The sequence below is a fragment of the Phycodurus eques genome, chromosome 17, assembly GCF_024500275.1.
Source record: "Phycodurus eques isolate BA_2022a chromosome 17, UOR_Pequ_1.1, whole genome shotgun sequence".
Taxonomy (NCBI): Eukaryota; Metazoa; Chordata; class Actinopteri; order Syngnathiformes; family Syngnathidae; genus Phycodurus; species Phycodurus eques.
In genome coordinates, this window is record NC_084541.1 from 260,497 (window position 1) to 279,672 (window position 19,176).

Below are 19,176 nucleotides of genomic sequence, written 5' to 3' on the forward strand. Positions count from 1 at the left end.
TACGAAGCCACTCCTTGGTTGCCCGCTCTACTATCTACTGTTTGACGATTTGTGCAACCCCAAACGGTACAATGGTGTGGCATTGTTGCTCTTATATGCCTGCTGAAAGATGGTTAGCTACTTTTTCTTGATTTTCAGCAGGCGATATAGACGCAGGCAATGACAAATGACTGTTGCACGACTTTGACGTATCGTCATCCGTTACGCCAACCAATGGCTGAAGTCTTACAATGCTTCATGAAGCTTCATCTCGCCATCGCTAGTCTTAAGTATTTCCATATGGTCATCTTTTGGAATACCATATTTCAACCCTTTTATAATTACATGTCACTTGCAAACATTTCCATGTCTCTTTATCAGTCCCATGTATTCAAGATGATTTGTTTCTGTGAATTTCATCCGCACTGCTAATCTTTCCTTGGTATTGTCACAGTCTCTCATACTCGGTCGTTTTCTTTTTCAGTTTCACTTTCATGTGGTTCTTTCTTGAGCGCCAACATTTTGAAACGGGAGGGAATGCACGCCATTGGCTACAGAGTCCTCTAGCGACGAAGGGGGGAACACAAGAGCCAATCGCCTTTCTTCTTTCTGTGATTGGTCCGGAAATCAGATACAAGTGACCAATCGCTGCTGACTCCCTTTTTTTCTTTGACGCTCCCAAGCCAACCACACGATGCGCTGTGTCGTCATAGAAGCCAATCACGTAAATGGGCGTGACAACACTGGCGTTTTATATCCGGGTAGAGGAGCACGTTTCAGCAGTACAACGCTACATTCGTACGTGTCGGCGTGCTAGCTGAATATGTCTGGAAGAGGAAAAACCGGCAAGGCCCGTGCCAAGGCTAAGACCCGCAGCTCCCGCGCAGGTCTCCAGTTCCCGGTCGGGCGAGTCCACCGGCTTCTCCGCAAAGGTAACTATGCCGAGCGCGTGGGCGCCGGAGCGCCGGTGTACCTAGCCGCCGTGCTGGAATATCTCACGGCTGAGATCCTCGAGTTGGCCGGAAACGCCGCCCGGGACAACAAGAAGACTCGCATCATCCCTCGCCACCTGCAGCTGGCCGTGCGCAACGACGAGGAGCTCAACAAACTTCTCGGCGGCGTCACAATCGCCCAGGGCGGCGTCCTGCCCAACATCCAGGCCGTCCTGCTGCCCAAGAAGACCGGACAGTCTGCTCCGAGCTCCGGCAAGGGGGGAAAGAAGGCTTCCTCCCAGTCTCAAGAGTATTAGCCGCATGGCTAGTAAATGTCATCGCAACGGCCCTTTTAAGGGCCACCCACACGCTGCATTGAAAGAGCAAATGTTTTGTTTGGTCCCTTTTCTTTGTGAATAAACGGCTTTGTATCAAGGTGCCTGTCGTGAGTAGGCTGCTGCAATTAGCGGAGCATACGAGGGGGAACTGACGAACGAGCTAGCCCGTTTAAGCGAGGTGACTTCAACTCCAAAAGACACAAGAAGCACATTTCGCCCCAACTTGAGGGTTGTAGCTCGTTAACGTCTTCGGGGGGCGCGGGGGGGCCGCCTGTGCACACCCGTACCGTCAAGCTAGCTACGTTTTCTCCCTTGAAGACGACACCGTATTTGAAGACAAAATGAATGCTTTTTCGCTTACATGAGATGATTGATCTTACCACAACACACAATCAACCAAGCAAACGCGCACCAGTCGCCTTTAATGAGAGGTTAGGAACGCGTGCTGGTCTGCTGTATTGTAGTTCCGAGTGGATGGCGGGAGTATGACGTCCTGCTTCTGCGCCACAAAGACTCCTACCAATCAGAAAGACCTGAACAAATATTGGCGTTGAGCGAGCCCAAGGATTGGGCAGTTCTGACGTATTTGGTTCCCTCTTCTCCCCCAGTGTGAGACGTACACGTATGCGCATGCGCAAGCCCTGGGCCATCAGGTTTGTGTGTGTGCTTTTTGTTTTGATGTTTTAAAACAAGGACGATGCATGCATTGCTCTTAAAGTGGGAAATTGATGCATATAAGATGTCAGTCAGGCTTTATAGCGTGCAATGAAAATGTGCTAAATACAATAATAATTAAAAAAAAAGAAATGGCAATTCAGACTCCTTTATGTGACCCTACAATTTGAACTAGAGACAAAAAGCAATGTGGACATTTCTGCAACCATGATTACCATACTCAACACATACTGTGTTTTTTTTTTTTTTTTTTTTGAAATTCTTTAACCACTTTTGCTGTTATTTCCAATTTTTAGTTTTACAAGTTAATGGTTATTTTGAGTTTTTGTGAATTATGTTTCCTGTGGAGGAACGGTGACCGACTGGTTAGAGCGTCTGCCTCACAGTTCTGAGGACCTGGGTTCAATTCCCGGCCCCGCCTGTGTCCCTCCCACATCCCCAAAACATGCGTGGTAGGTTAATTGACAACTCTAAATTGCCCGTCGGTGTGAATGGGAGTGCGAGTGGTTGTTGTTTGTATGTGCCCTGCGATTGGCTGGCAACCGGTTCAGGGCGTACCCCGCCTCCTCGGCTTCAGCACGCCCGCGACCCTAGTGAGGAGAAGCGGCTCAGAAAATGGGTGGATGGATGTTTCCGGTTGAACTTCGGTAGCTCCTCCCCTTTTCCTGATCGTAAGTCACATTGGCAAATGCTGCTGCTTTGTAGTATTCTCTTTTAGAAATTGAGCTCTTGATGTTGTAACCTTTGTTTAATATTCTTTACCAATTCGCTACTGAGCTGCTTTAACACGAAGAGCAAGGGAAAGAAGGGCCAAATGCCGCTTGAAAATTCAAAGCTCCATCAAACAAGACAAGTTTGTTGAAGCTGAATACAATCAAGATGGATGACATTTGTTTTCCAACACAAAAATGTTGTGCTCATATTTTTGTTCGGTGCATAAACATGACAACGTCCGCAAATAATGGTATACGTATTTGTACACTCAGTGCAAGACTGTTGAATGCAGTATCAAACATTTTGTATGCACAATTCCATAAAACTATTTTGTTCAACATTCCATTTTTTTTTTTAGAAATGTCTTATTTCCTTGTTAAATAAAAAGTGATCGGTGGTGTGTAGTATGCACACTTTTCCACTAGATGTTGTAGTAGAGTAAATTAGACGGCGATAGTTTATGTTCTCTTTGGAGCAGGAGTGGGCAAATTATGTAATCCGATTTAGTTAGATTATCAAAAATCCTGTAATACTTGTTGCCTTACTTCAGCATCCCCCCACTCAAATGTTATTTATTTTTTGCATTTAACAATTGGTTAGTTTATTCCTTTTAAATAAGAAAAAATGCTAGTAAACAAAGGACCTATTGCGTCCAGATGGCCTATATATTACACTGACAAGTTCTCTCTTTGTATTTTTTTTGCACAAGAAAATGAAATTGGCAATCACTTCAAATAAAAATCAATCTGTTTTGGAGCAATCTGTAAATAACTGCCCTGGAACGCCCCTTTTAATCACCCAAATTCATGTGCCGGTATGCGTTGGTGTGACATCATCGACAGAACCGGAGACTTTTTTTGCCCCATCGACGGTGTGGACAAAGGAATGTCCTGAAATTTAAAGTGTCAGTGTTGACTTATATTTTATATATCATCGCTGTCGGGCGGAATCGTCGCACCTCCAAAATGACAATTTTCATGAAAAAACAGCATCTTGCTTGACTTACTAAACATCGCTTTGTTCAAATTGGTATTGTACTTTATATTGCTACCGTATACCGTTGCACACACACATCAACACAAGCAGCACCCAAAATCATGTTCAATCTCTAATTTAATATGCTAAAAAAAAAACATTGATTGAAATGGTATGAAAATGGCGCCCAGCTGTGCACATCAACGCCCGTCGTCCGCTGTCACGCCGACACCCCCCCCCCCCCAAAAAAAATCTTTTTTTCCCATTCTTCACAAGTGCAAACGCTTGTGTGATGTCATCTTTCCAACATCTTTTTCCAAGGTTTTAGAGCCATGAGCAATGCATAATGAGCTCACTGAACCCATGTATTAGGCGGAAATACGTCTGCACGCACTTACCTCCGTATGGCTCACGTGGCTTCCTTCTGCAAAGAAACATTACAGTGATCGGTTTGAACAAAACAAGCCTACTCAAATGTATCTAACCTCACTGCTTTCACTTGTTATTGTCTTCAAAAAACATTCATACTTTCAATATACCGTAGGTGACAATGATGCCACACGGCTTCTGCAGAACAGGCAAATAGTTTTACAACACTTCTCAGAGATTTTGAGCATTCAAGAGCATTTATACTGCGATTGGCTGGCAACCAGTTCAGGGCGTACCCCGCCTCCTGCCCGGTGAAAGCTGGGATAGGCTCCAGCACGCCCGCGACCCGCGTGAGGAGAAGCGGCACAGAAAATGGATGGATGGAAGAGCATTTATAGATGTGTTCTCAAGCTATGTTGACCACTTTATTTACCACTTTAAATTTGTCAATATTGTGTACAAAATTTACAGAAGTGCGGACAGACCAGTAGTATCGATTTGTGAGGCAACCAAGAACTCTTACTACTATCAGGAAATGTGCTCAGCTTCTGTCGCTTCTGTCGCTGACATCATCAGCAGGCTTATGTGTCTTATCCTGCAGGTTTCGACCCAAACGTGGGCGGGCTGAAAAATCACCTATGTCATCATAAAACAATGCCTAAAATGACTACTAGTCTATTTCATCATTTTAAGTCCAGAACTATGGAATATGTGCCATTTTTCACAGGATTAGATCGGTCCTTTAATTTACACGATGTCAAATGTACATCTCAGTGAATGATGAAACATAACCCATTTCTATCAGCGACAAAAGAAAAAGAGCAGTGTGTTGCAAGTGTTTCCTCACATTTACTGAGCCAAAGACCAAATGTTACGAGGTGTGTAAATAAATAAATAAAAGTTTCAGGACGGCTGTCACAAAAAGACACAAGCTAGAAGCTACGAGTGGGCTACATGGTCAACCGGCATGTTTACAAAGAGATCCTGTGGCCTTTAGTTCCGTGCGTGAGAAGACGCAAGAGTTGTGGCAAGACAACTCGTGACTACTTTACCATCGCAAGGTGCCTGCTAACCATGCCCCAAGCACCCGACAGTTCCTGATTGAGAAGAACGTGGCTGTGCTGGAGCAACGTTACTCACCTGATCAGGCGCTGTGTGATTTTGGATTTTCTTTTTTCCCTCTTCAAACCTTCCGGGGCGATCGAGGGAAGCCGTTTTGAAGATGTGGACGACATCAAGATCCAGGTGGATTACGGGGAAGGGGAGAACTTGCCGTTTGGATATGCAATGTATCTTTTGTGACACCGATCCTGGAACCTTTCTTGTACCTTTGAAAACTGTCAGGCCACACCATCCTCCCATTTTCTATACTCCATTTCCTCATGAGAGCTGGAGCCTATCCCAGCTGACTTCGGGTGAGAGGCGGGGCGAACCATGAACGGGTTGCCAGGCGATCACAGGGCACACATAGAAAAACAACCAGTCGCACAGCGATTCACGGGACAATTCAGAGTCTTCCATTAACCCGAGGAGCATGGTTTTGGAATGTGGGAGGAAGCCGGAGTACCCAGAAAAAAAATCCCGCCGCACGACAAAACGAAAAATGTTCCAAACAGTATACAGTACACCAAGCTGATATACTCTGAGAAAGCCATGACTTTTTTCTGTTCTGTTACTGGCAGCAGAATACACAGATGATTTGTACCTTTTTCCATCCAGCGAAGAGCATTTGATTGTTTGCCTCTCACATTACACTTTTTGTAGTCAATGAAGTACTATTACGTTTGTGATATTGGATCATTTGTGGCACAGTCGTTGGGAATCATTCGCTTGTTAGATACTGTTAATTACTGTACTGTATGTCTCTTCTAAGGGGTTGGAGCAGTATGTCGGGGCCTGCCTACAAAGTATTGCTCGACTACAATGATACTGTGAGGGAAAGACATTATTTGACTTCTTCTTACTGATGGTATCCACAATGTGTCAAAAGGGTGACAGCTTCCACTTGATGAATTCCCTAAATACGCATTTGAGTGGAGCGCGTACGAACAGGATCCATGTGGAAACAAGCTATGTCGTGGGACGGCAGGATAGAGGAATAGCTGTGATTGATCACCATGTGGAATAGAGATACCACGTTCATTTCTGACATCTCTGTTTTATTAGCAGCAAAAGCAGCCCGACACGCTCTCCGAATTAGTCAGCACTAAGCACAGGACAGACCGAACCAATTACTCTCGCCTTGACAACGTGTCCACGAGCACGAACCGCCAAGCTAAAAATTCCAGTCGGGGAGGAAATTTCAAAATATCTTTTGGCTGTGATGACTGCAATTTCCAGCTGTGCACTTTTCAACTGTGTCAACGCAAAAGTCTGGGTTGTTACATGAGAGCGTCTGCTTCACGCATGCCTCATTCAACTTGCGCACAATGTAGGTCCTAATAGGTTAAACGCTCTAATAAGTGTGATGCAAGTCATCGAATCTGGAGATCAAATAGCTTTTGAGCACATATCCGCATAAGGAGACCATGGGGTGGATTTAACAATAGCATATACATGATATGTGAGGGGAGCGAGAGCTGGAAAGAGGGATGGGCCTGGCAGCAATGTGCATGTGGATGTGCTGAGCGGAACGTAACATTTTCCTGCTCCGGATGAGGGAGAGACTCGCGAGGATTCGAGCGGCCGTCTCGTCTTGTTTGTTCATCATCTTTCATCTAAATGGCTTCACAGGCACCAGGACGATGCTTCCAGCCAGATAAGGTCATGAGAATTTGAAAAACATTTGTTGGTGGGAGTATGGCAGTTTGCATGTGGGAGAGAGATGCGATTGTATCAGCTTGACATTATACTCGTGGTTTTTCCATCCAATTATGACCCATTCACCATTTGATATCTGTGAAAAGTTCACGCATCATTCTTTTATCATTCATTTATATGTAGTTTTCCCCCATCTTGCAGGTGTTTTGACAACTTCAAGTGCATTTCAGGCAGGTGCAATCATCTCATTTCTGCGAGGCAGATCACGAGCTGGACGCTTTTGTTATAAGTTTGCATTCTCTTCAGGCTGCCTTTGGGGTTCGTGCATCCAGTAATGTACTGTTGAGGAATTTCAGCGGATGAAGAATTTGCTCCAATAGGATTATGAGGTGCACACGTGCCTGAGTGAGTACAGACATTTTTGGCTAACGTTATCATTTTATGAGGACCTTTAGCAGCATGATTTAAGTTAGCAAGCTATGGACTATGCTAGGACTAGGACTATGTAGTGTTTAACAAATACCAATTCTGAAAGTTTTTGAATATCAATTTAGGTTTCCCTATGAAATAGTGGGCATGTCAAGCTTGACAAGATCCAACTATTATCCACTGTTTCATCCTCCATTGACGAAAGACAAAATGATTGGTTGTAATGTCGCTGAAAACATCGGCGAGGTCGTCATGACGGAGTGGACAGCTATTGCGCGTGCAAAATGTTCAATACGATTCTAAAAATAGAATACACATGATGAAAGCGACTTGTTTTATCAAATAATAGGTTGTGGACAGCAAAACCATGTGGATGTATTTATTTATTTTTTCCCATTTAGTATCATTTCACCACTTATTCCACACACTGTAGTTAGCAGTGTGTGGGACATGCCAAAATCACGTGCGTTCATTGCAAAGAAACGGATAAAATGAAGGGAACACATTTGAAGAAACTTTTCATTGTACTTGTGTGTGTGTGTGTGTGTGTGCAAATGTTTGGGCACTTTTAATAAGACCTCAGAGTTGAATTAGTTTGCAACATTTTTGTGATTCTGGGGAGGACACCAAAGGTACGTCATCGCGATATATTGACCCGTATGACCTAAAATGCTTCAAATCTCTAAGACCGCTCCTGTTTTCAAGACCCGTAAAAGGTGATCAAAAACCGGTACACGTCTATGAAGTTTCCGTCTGTAGCGCCCCCGATAGTGTCGCGCACAGCCGCTGTCACAAAAGCCCTTCGCCATCTGGTCTTGTAGTGCACAAGACAAGACCTTCCACCTTTCTGCGGTCATCCATGCAGACGGCCTGTGCACATCTGGTCTCCTGCTCAGTGAGGAGCACTTTGTGACAGCGGGTCACACAAGTTCAGCAGTTTTAATATCCCACTGCAAACATCATTCCTCAGAAACCTCCGAAACCACTGTAACCAGTTGGTATGCACAGTAGTCCAGTTCAAAGTTCAAAGAGTAGGCGAGAATGAAAGTTATCACTGTTTAATACCTTGCGTGTTGATCATTAAAAAATGACTCTACCAGTTTAGAACCAGTATACATTAAATAGTCCTTTGATATGATATTGAGGAGGAGCAATTGATTTTAGTTTTGCATTTCTCCTTTAATTTCAAGTAATGTTAGCTAACTTAGATCGTATTTACTATTTAATGCAGCGTTTCTTTGCAAGTGGTGCTATACAGATTCCAAGTGTTTTATACTATAGAATGGAAGTAGACTGAAAGTATGCACAGTAGAAAACACAGTGGTTGCACCCAGCAGCACTTTCATAGCTTCACACGGAGCTGAGAAAAGGATTAGAAATGGGCATACACTGTATTACATACAGTATATGCCAATAATGCAACTGACAAATTAGAAAGCTCACTTTCTTGGTTTCTTGGCTGATTTTTGGTGGTGTAGTTTTCTTTTAGTTTAGGTGGTGTAGTGTAGTTTTCCTCAGTGACTCATCATCTGTTTCATTTCCTCCATCTCCTCTCTCCTCTCCTGACCATGGGAAAAGACGAGAGGGACCAATAGTGGGCTCTTGCTCCCACTCACTTCCACTCTCTGTGTTGGCCTTTGAGCCCATCCTTTCCTGTGGGATGCCTGGAAACATAAAGCATATGTTCGCTCCCTTCCGGTGATTTCTCTATTCCATCATGCATAATTATGTCACCATGCATTATCAATTCATCATTTTGAGAGGGAAACACCACTTTTTATTCCATTGAACTCGGGGGGCGTGAAGTCAGAAGTCCCCCCCCCCCCACCACTCAGCTACTCCAACAACACATGCTCTTCTCATCGTGTTTAGCTGTTGACACCTGCTTCACCATCAAACAATTCAATGCGAAGGGTTTGGCTTGAGCCCCCTCTGATCACCTGCGGTGGTCTTTGAATGTTCTCACATGGGATTTTCTGTCATCAAAGGGAGGAGAAGTAAAACAAAATAAATATATAGATAAATACATACATTAGGGTGAGTCAGAGAAGTAACTCTGCACCAGGATGGGGAGCAGACGTGGCTGGGAGGAGGGAAAATAGTCAAGGAAGTCAGTGGGAGAACGAAAACAGCTTTAGGCCAGACATCAACAACAATATGAACACTGCTGTCTGGAATACTGAGCTGCACACTAATTCATGGATACTTAGAACTCTTTTGGGGACTCTGTGAGAGTAGTGAGATGGTACGCGTTGCGTGTGGATCAGTGTAGGTAAGAAAACTGCTTGCCGAATGTTTAGCGACTTGCTTTTCTATTCTTCTGCATGATCTCCATAATTCATAATTCAAAGCGTATATTTCCTCTCATTTCTCCCTTGTTTTGCCACCCTAAGCAGATGTGATTTCTCTTTAAAAGTCACAGCCCAGACTGTGCGGCCGGTGGTGCCTATTTTCAGAAGCTAACGGCCGCTCCGAAGGACATAACCGGCCCAATAATGACAGGTTGCCGTGGAAGGCCCGGCATTTGCACGCATTTAAAACTCCTCCACGGCTTTGGGTGTGTTCGTTGAAATGAGCGAGGCTTGTGGGAGGCGCATATGTGTGCGCACGCGTGAGTCACACAGACAAGACACATCGACGGGCCCTGGCCGCGCTATCCTGCGGTGTGACTGCGTGGCGTGCATGGGGGCGCAAGCGTTGACAGCTAGTGGGGGAGAGCCGTGAAGGCTCCGGTGTCAGAGCACGCTCTGTTCTATGTGTCACTGGGTCCACTCAGACTAACAACACACTGGACGGGATTGTCACATCAAGCGGTTTCGCCCGGCGTTCTCATCTGGGGTGACATCAGATGCAGACACAACGCCCTGTTGTCTCAGCCAGTGCAGGCTAAACTTAGAAGGCCAGCTGTCGATGGTTTGGGGCTTTTCAATACATTTCCGTCAGAATAGAGCAACAAACGGCTTGGACATTTGGTTTGATGTATCGGTCGTGTGATGTTGGGCCATGAAGCTGATGTGGTCGTTTGGTGACTCTTGCGAGATCACTGGAAAATGTATTTCACAAAGACAGTCATTCACACTGACGCTAATGTGTGTCAAAGCAGAACAATCTTCTTGTTGGATTGTAAACAAGCGTATGAGAATAACTACTCATCAATTCAACCTAATACTATGTTGCTCACTCAGAATAGGCAAACTGTTATTGTCCCAAAGACGTAGAGCTGCCAAGGTTGACTACCCCTGAGGTCATACAATTCCGAGCCTATAAATCGTAGAAAACTTCAGCGTTCGAACAGCTTTCTTCCCTGACATGCCAGGCCTCAGGAGTTAACTTATTTTTACACTTGTATGACAGTAGGTGTGAATATGAGTGCGAATGGTGCTTTGTTTTTATGTGCCCTGCGATTGGCTGGCGACCAGTTGAGGGTGTTACCCGCCTCCCGCCCGGAGATAGCTGGGACAGGCCCCGGCACGCCCGCGACCCGCGTGAGGAGAAGCGGAACGGAAGACGAATGAATGAATGACAGTTTCAAACGGGTTGCCACTTTCCCACCGCCTAGCAACCTTCTCTGCTCGACTCGGCTGTTTCTCATTATTGAGCATTTCCACTGGCAAAAAAAAAAAAAAAAAAAAAAAAAAAAGCCGGGTACCACAAGGCCTTATTCCTAGTACAAGGTCAGCTGAGGTCCGTAGCGCTCCAAGCTGATTCCATATGGGTGACGTAAACAACTGCTGGTCACCGATTGGCCGAGCTGACACTCGGTCTCCCTTGTTGTTGTTGAATGGTAGCTTGTCTCGTTTGGAATGATGCCTTCAATGTAGCACTGTTTTCACAGTTTCCCTCTGTGGAAAAGCAAAGCAAATTTATTTACATTGCGCATTTCATACACAAGGTAACTCATCTTTACGTGATTAAAAGGATTTTAAAACTTTGGAAAAAAACTGCTTAGGAACACTGAAAACAAAGAGAACAATACAAATACAATTTAAACAGTGTACAGTACAAGAAAGATGATTTAAAAGTGGAAAGGCTCTAAAAAGCATGAGAATAAAAGAAGAGTTTTTTTAACCTGGACTTGAAAACATTGACACTTGGGCCTGATTTCACTTCGGTTGGCAACTTCTTTCATTTGCTGCTTCACCGTGTTTGCTTCGGACTGTGCTCCACTATTTGACCTGAGTCCGTAGATCTCCGAGCCCTACTGGGTTGATATCACCGACACCCTGGAAAGGGTTGTGTTCAATTCCCAAAAAATGGAAAGTCGACTTTTTAATTCCTTTTACACAAATAGTATAGAAACATTGTCAGAAGGTAATCAGAGCTGCATTGAGTTTTGCGGGACGCGCAGATTAGCATTAGCTAGAAGAGTTAGATTCTGATAAGTGGCACAAACTGCTATGAGATTGTTTGGTGAAGTTGTTGGTGCGGTGAGATGTTTTTGTGTGGCGTGCCCACATTGACGGATTGCATAGAAAAGTGTAATTCAGCGGCTTGGCGATAAAGCGCTGACTCCGCAAAGGAAAATACAATCCGTGCTGTCTTTCTGAGGGCTTGCCTGTGTTTGGCAGGTTGCACTCGTTTTCTTCCTGCATGGGGCGCTGAACGTGAAGCCAAACTTAACTCCGCTTTGAGTCATCGAGCTCATGAAATCCTTACCAGCCATTGGCCCGGCAGGCTATGGGGATGGGTGACCAGTGACTCACTTCCATGAGACAGGGCCTCACCCTCAAAACAGGCTAATTTCACCAAGACAAAATAGAGGGTGTAAAGTATGAATGATTCTTGGCCCTTGGGGTATTTCCATGAAAGCATGTCACGGATTTGTTATCAAGACACCTAGGAACTGTTGAAATAGTGGACAAAAAATCCTAACGACATTGTGGACAGACAAAAGTACTTTGTGTCCAGTCGAATTGCTCTGATGTCATTCCAATACTTCTGGAAGCAACTGCGGGGAACGGTTAGGGGTTGCGGGTAAGTGCCTGATGACTGGGGGTTGCCACTTAACCTACAATAATGGTCTTCAGTTTCGTTCTTTTAAGGTCCCTCAGTAGACTCAGACCGATGCACTGTAGGTGAGATGTTCACCGTTTCCCGTTCATTGCTCGATCGTATGTATTACCGAGAGTTAAACACCTCGTGTCGATAGTTAATCTGAAGAATGTGTGAGTGAAAGATGCAGCTGTCAGTTATTAATCGAATATTTTGAGGAGTAACATGGCTGCTTGTGTGTCCACATGTGGCGGTTTGAGTCATGTCTGGATCTTGTCGAAGGTTGTTTCCCCTTCTCTTCCTCTCTTCTGATGTGACCATGGTGTGCAGACAGCCGGGTGTAATCTGTAACATCTGTCTCCAGACAGTTTGTATCTATGTGAGTCATTTTAGGTAGGCAATGTGTGTGTTAAGCAGCTCCAAAGCAAGTGTGGGATTGCAAAAGCGCAATATGCCAGCAGTGTTGTCAAATCTATGTCCATCATCAAGAATCTTGTTTGGATTGAGGCGTGAATCAGGGCCACCGTTCTACCCAACAAGCTCTGGAGAAACAATCCCCCAGTATAATAGGCAGCGTCACGTGGGCTTAGAACTGGGGCACGAGGCTCTCTATGGAAGGCACCGTTCCCATTGTAGTACAACTGTACTGGCAGGATTCCCAGCTCTCCCATTTATTTCCACTCCTCTCTTTCCATGCGCATGCATCGGCGCGTCGCTTTCAGGAGCAGCAGGTGTCAGATCATTCGGACGTCGGCTCAGCGGACATGGAACGCAGGGGCCGGGGTCAAGTGGCGTGCGGACGAGAGGCACACCGAGTCCTGCAGGTGAGTCATTTGTCGCTTCAGGGAAGATGCAACTGGGACAAAGTGATCCCATTTCCCACCCAAATCAACCTCATGTGGAATGAATTACAGATTGTCGACAACCTGCTACTGCTAGCTCCGTTAGTGCCCCGACTTTATGAACTGCAGTTTTCGTGCGTCTCCCTAACTTTAATGGCATATTTAAGTGGGGGAAAATTCTACAATCAATCATTCCAATTAATCTTGCTTTGACAGGGTACTACTCCCTTAGACCTGATTGAGACTGGCAAGTCCCTGAAAGTCCAGGCGGAGCGCCCCCACCTGGTCAGTTTGGGAAGTGGACGCTTGAGCACAGCGATCACCTTGCTGCCATTGCAGGAAGGTAAAAGATGTGTGTCTCGCATACGTTTATACATATATTTATTTTTTTATCTACATGTATGTATCTACCTAGACCCCTAACTAACGACCTCGATCAGTCTGCTGTTGTGTCTGTCGGTCTGTTTGACAATCGGCAAATAAAACAGCGATTCCCAAAGAGGTTGCCGTGAGCACACCGGTGTACCATCGGGGGTGCTGAAGGAAATGATCCAATTTCACGTAATTTGTCCAAAATGTATTTATGTAATGTAAAATGGGTGCCTAGGCTTAGTACAAGTTGGGAAACACTGGTACAAAACATGATATAATATAGTAGCAACACCATTTATTTGCACACCAAAGGAGCAATTCTATTTACAGTGGGGTTTTTTTCCCCCACACACGAAATACATGTAGGCCCAGATATGTGTTGACAGCACAGTGCTCAGGAAACAAAATACAGTAGGTGTCTTTCCAGAAAATAGTCTCACTTCGGAGAGCTCCCACTTTCCTGACTGAGTCAATCAAATGACATCAGACACTGCCATCCTTGGCATAACTCTACAGCACGCCACCTGTCACTCCCCACACGGCTACTGTATGTGTCGATGACATTTGTGACTCCGCCCATGCGGTCTTGACCTCTGTTGCGAGCGAGCACCAGTGCGGGCTTTGAGCTGCATGCCTAAAAATACATCACAAAGGTATTCACGGGCGCACGTGGCCCCCCCAGTAAGTGATGCTGGGAAAATGTTGTTTTTGGTGCAGGGAGAACCACACTGGGCAGCGGAGGCGCAGACATCTCTCTACTGGGTCCTGGCATTCAGGCTCAACATTGCTACGTCGAAAACCAGGCTGGCACCATTACCTTGTATCCATGTGGGAACCGATGCGCCGTAGATGGACTTCCCGTCATCAAACCTTATCGCCTGTCACAAGGTAGAAGAAAGCCTTGCTTAAATGACACACACAAACATGAACAAATTGTCGACTATAACTTGTCCTTTATATTCAAAATCTCTTACATTCTGGAGTGTCCCAGTCCAGGCACTCTGGTTTACAATAACATGCATACTTCGAGGAAGAAAAGGGTATGAACGCAGTCCCGCCCACTCAGTTGAACCTTTCCTTGGGATCTGAGCCAGCAGCTACACTCAATGGCATTTGAAGCCAGCTATCAGGCGATGTTGTGTCGAGGCAGCAGCAGCTGCTCAACAAAAAAACATTTTTCATCCAGAGGACCAACGCATCAAGAAAAGAGGAACCTGCCTTTTTGAATTGAACACAAGGAACTATGTTTGAATGATGCCATGTGGCTATATAATGCCTTTTTTGTTCCCCATGTTGAATGTCCATTGGATGTAAACCATCGTCTCGGGAATTAGACACACCACTGGAAATGCTGAGCAAGGAGCAAGCGTATTCACTTACTGATTGATTACACGTGAGTTTTTTTTTTTGAGACCAAAGACTTTGGCAAGATCATTTAGAAAGAATAACAATGAATATTATACGGCACGCGCAGTTCCGCCTTTTGCCAGCTTACCTCAGCTTCGATCACGACATGCGCTGTGAGATCCGGAGCTGTGTCAAATATTCGGCCTTTCCGAGATAATACTGCTTACTTTTGAGGTAGAATACTTTGGTGCTTTATTTAGCTGCTTGAGAGGGGTGAAGTAAGGGGTTAGGTGTACTCGTCAATGTACAGTTTCCGACACCTCGTCACTTAAATTAGTATTGAAATGGGGCTTCTTTGTTCTTTTTATCTAAATGAATTGATTTGAGTTGTTTATTGCAATGTATGCATATGTGTACTTGCAATAATGTGTTTTCAAGTATTGTAAGGATGTGTTTAAGGTGGATATTTAAAAACCCATTTAAGATGACAGCGGCATCTTGTTACCTGCATGATCTTTTCCCTCTCTTGACAGGCTGCATGCTGTGCTTCGGTCAGTCAACATTTTTCCGCTTCAACCATCCAGAAGAGGCCCTGAGGATGAAGAACATGCTGCCTGGAGGAAGCCAAGCACTCAGCACACCAAAAACACAATATTCTGGTAAAGATTCCATTTCTCTCTTAAAGCAAATGTGTGGATAATTAGTTTCTTCTGGGCATTTGGTCTTATTTTGTAAAAGCATGAATTCTTGCAAATGCTGGCCAGCGACATACCATACAATCAAGTCTTGGTACAAAGACTCACTGTCATCCTTAAAAGCAAGATTACATTCATATCATTGTGCATTGAATTATAACTTCCATACCTCTGCTGTGGTCGGTCTTAGAATTTAGAAGAACCTTTGGTCGTCATCCATGAGTTGGTTCCAAAATAGCTTGTTGAGAACTAATTATCCGCGGCCCAGATTCATTGGGATCTGGTTCGTTGAAATTGCTGCTTTACACTTGAGGTGTGTGCCCATTGTTAAACACAATCATTGTTTCAGAATGGGCTACAGACTCATGATTTACACGGAAAATGTGACTTTTTGCTTTCATTACACAATTATTAGGCACTTCCTCAGGCCTCATTTAATATTCGATCAACTAATAACACCCATTTCTACTTTTACAAGGCTTTGCTGTCTTTTTTTTTCCAGAGAGGTATTACGTTTCTTTGACATTTAAAAAAAACGTGTTCCTTTAGCAATATGTTTATCATTGACGTTGTAGTTTGATGTGGTGTACAACTGCACTGCATTATACTGATGATAAAGGAAAATAACACCTTTGAGTACGATGCTGTGATCTACACCACCTCCAACTACAGCCGTAATGATATATATAACAAACTCTTTTTCTTGAACCCTGTTCAACTGGCACATTATTAAGTGGCTGGTGAGTGCAACCTATTGTGGCTGCAACTGTGGCTCTTTTCATTCCACACTGACCTTATTGGACATAAAGAACCATTTTGGGCACCACACCCTGTCCAGTGTTGGGCCCATTCTTTCCTGACCAAGCCCTGATTTCATGTGAGGCACATGGCTGCAACTGTTATATTTAGCAGCTCCAGATCCCTGAAGGATTACTACGCAACTGAACAGCCCAAGATCCCGACCACAGAACATGGGCCCCTCGGAATTTATCACTACCTTAACCGACAGAGAAACAATGTATGTTTGTGTGTGCAATAACAGGTCTATGCAGGAGTATTCTTCCTTTTTAGGGGTTGCCAAATGTGACAGAGTAGATTCCTTCTCTGTTTGTTTACTTGTGTTTGTGCAACTGTCCTTCTGAGTGTGCCTTGTTGTTTATTTAACAGCAATCCTCATGCACAAGTGTTTCTTGCCCTCCTCCTGCAGACTCCAATAGCATCGTGAATGGGACCCATCAGTCTTTTTCCAGCAATGGCAGATCAAAAATCAGCAACCTAGCAAAGGATATCCATGGAAGTCTCTCGCAGAAGCTGCCATCATCCCCCAAAACAGCTAAAGCGTCACTTCATCCGCCCTATGAGAACGCGCTCAATGGTAGAAGCAGGACCACAAGAGAAGAGAGCAACAGCTCTGTGGGAAATGCGCCACTTGTGCCTCCCCGGTCCAACATGCCTGTGCCCCATCCACGGACATCCCTCTCTATGACCCCAAGTTGTACTAGCGATGGGCAGCGAGCACAAGACAGCCCAAAGCTTCTTCGGAATGTCAGGGCAGAGGTCATATCAAGCACCACATTGCCCACCAGGGGGTCCGTACAGGCCTTGAGTCACAACTCTTCAGCGGCGGCTCCATCCAGCCCTCAAGTGAGAGGTTCCTCCCTCCAGAGGAGACACCCAAGTCCCAGGCGAGAAGCGCTCCCGCACGCTGACGTCCCTCAGAGGCTCAGGACACCCGAGCCGACAGGATCCACCAGCCTTCCTCCTCTGAGTCCTTACATGTCCCGCAGAGGGACTCCAGGATCCCAGAGCTCGACCGGCAAACCAGTCCAGCAGAGCCCGAAGACTCATCGCAAACCCACGGTCCCCTCTCCGGCTGAGGCCATGAGGGCGTTGTACGCCCAGAATCCATCCCCTGTGACCGCACTGGAGACTGGAGGCAGACATCAGACTAACACCCTCATCTCAGCTCCTCTAGCTGGCTCATCTCCTGCCACCAGCCCTCACAGCCAAAGAAAGACCTTCTGTGAGAACACTATTGCATCATCCAGCAAGGACTCCAATTTTATGAAACCGTATCCCCGAGGGCGCAAGAACAGCATATCTGCCATCAGCGACAATGAGGATGAACTGCTGGAATACCACCGCTGGCAGAGAGAGGAGAGGCTACGTGAGCAGGAGATGGAGAAGCAGGTAAGCGAGGCACCTCAGAGTAGATACCCGAAGAACTCAAGTATCAAATAATTGAATCCAGATCTAATCCAAATTGGAACTTTAGTCTTTTAGGTGTCTCAGTATCTCTTGCAATGCCTGTGAATGCCTCGCATTGACTGAAAAGGTAGCCACGTATGTGGTTAGTGGGTCTGCCTCACAGTCCAGATGTTCTGTGTTCGAACTCTGGCTTTGACCTTCCTGTATGCATCTTACATACGTTTATACGTTCTCCCTATGCCTACCTTCCAAGAGGTTAATTGGAGACCCTAAATTGTCGATGGGTGCTAAGCTGTGGAAAATGGAAGTATGGATGGATATCTTAGACAATACAACCGACATAAGAGGGACACCTATACTACAAATTAAAACCACAATAATAAACATGGTTAAATTAATAGCTGACAGTCCAAATCATGGCCTTCACCCATGGGGCAGCCCGAAAGGGTAACGTGGGTCCCCCTACCCATGGGCTCACCACCTGTGGGAGGGGCCATAGGGGTCGGGTGCAGTGTGAGCTGGGCGGTGGTCGAAGGCGGGGACCTTGGCGATCCGATCCTCGGCTACAGAACCTGGCTCTAGGGACGTGGAATGTCACCTCTCTGGCAGGGAAGGAGCCCGAGCTGGTGTGTGAGGTCGAGAAATTCCGACTAGATATAGTCGGACTCGCCTCCACACACAGCTTGGGCTTTGGTACCAGTCCTCTCGAGAGGGGAGAGGCGCCAAGCAAGTGTGGGTATACTCATTGCCCCACGGCTCGGCGCCTGTACGTTGGGGTTCACCCCGGTGGACGAGAGGGTAGCCTCCCTCCGCCTTCGGGTGGGGGCACGGGTCCTGACCGTTGTTTGTGCCTATGCACCAATCAGAAGTTCAGAGTACTCACCTTTTTTGGAGTCCTTGGAGGGGGTGCTGGAGAGCGCTCCCGCTGGGGACTCCATCGTTCTGCTGGGGGACTTCAATGCTCACGTGGGCAATGACAGTGAGACCTGGAAGGGCGTGATTGGATCAGAACCCGAGCGGTGTTCTGTTATTGGACTTCTGTGCTCATCACGGATTGTCCATAACGAACACCATGTTCAAGCATAAGGGTGTCCACACGTGCACTTGGCACCAGGACACCCGAAGTCGCAGTTCGACGATCGACCTTGTGGTCGTGTCATCGAACTTTGCGGCCGCATTTCTTGGACTCTCGGGTGAAGAGAGGGGCAGAGCTGTCAACTGATCACCACCTGGTGGTGAGTTGGCTCCGATGGTGGGGGAAGATGCCGGTCCGACGTGGCAGGCCCAAACGTATTGTGAGGGTCTGTTGGGAACGTCTGGCAGAATCCCCTGTCAGAAGGAGTTTCAACTCCCACCTCCGACAGAACTTTGCTCATGTTCCTGGGGAGGCGGGGGACATCGAGTGGTCGGTGCCTGTCGTGGCGGCAATCCCCGAATCCGTTGGTGGACACCAATGGTGAGGGATGCCGTAAAGTTGAAGAAGGAGCCCTATCGGGCTTTTTTTTTGTGAGTTGGTGGGGAGAATACTTTGAAGACCTCCTCAATTCCA

At 46.0% G+C, this 19,176-nt stretch overlaps 2 protein-coding genes across 7 annotated transcripts in view; both read left to right on the plus strand.

Moving 5' to 3' along the window:
* Nucleotides 1–752: 752 nt before the first annotated feature.
* Nucleotides 753–1,392, plus strand: LOC133415818 (histone H2AX). Its single transcript, XM_061702282.1, has one exon. It carries the CDS (start codon nucleotides 803–805, stop codon nucleotides 1,226–1,228), a length of 426 nt encoding a protein of 141 aa, XP_061558266.1. The 5' UTR covers nucleotides 753–802; the 3' UTR covers nucleotides 1,229–1,392.
* A 5,663-nt stretch (nucleotides 1,393–7,055) lies between these two features.
* Nucleotides 7,056–19,176, plus strand: part of LOC133416163 (pleckstrin homology-like domain family B member 1) — a 37,114-nt gene continuing 24,993 nt past the window's right edge. For 5 of the 6 annotated variants that reach the window (XM_061702871.1, XM_061702873.1, XM_061702876.1 and 2 more), the window contains exons 1-6: nucleotides 7,056–7,147; nucleotides 12,886–12,987; nucleotides 13,222–13,348; nucleotides 14,095–14,265; nucleotides 15,258–15,383; nucleotides 16,627–17,609. In XM_061702871.1, coding sequence (XP_061558855.1) covers nucleotides 12,928–12,987; nucleotides 13,222–13,348; nucleotides 14,095–14,265; nucleotides 15,258–15,383; nucleotides 16,627–17,609 — 1,467 coding nt within the window. In that variant the 5' untranslated portion in view covers nucleotides 7,056–7,147; nucleotides 12,886–12,927. Of the gene's footprint in view, nucleotides 7,148–12,885; nucleotides 12,988–13,221; nucleotides 13,349–14,094; nucleotides 14,266–14,513; nucleotides 14,771–15,257; nucleotides 15,384–16,626; nucleotides 17,610–19,176 lie in introns of those variants that run through there. The other variant, XM_061702875.1, reaches the window with a different exon arrangement.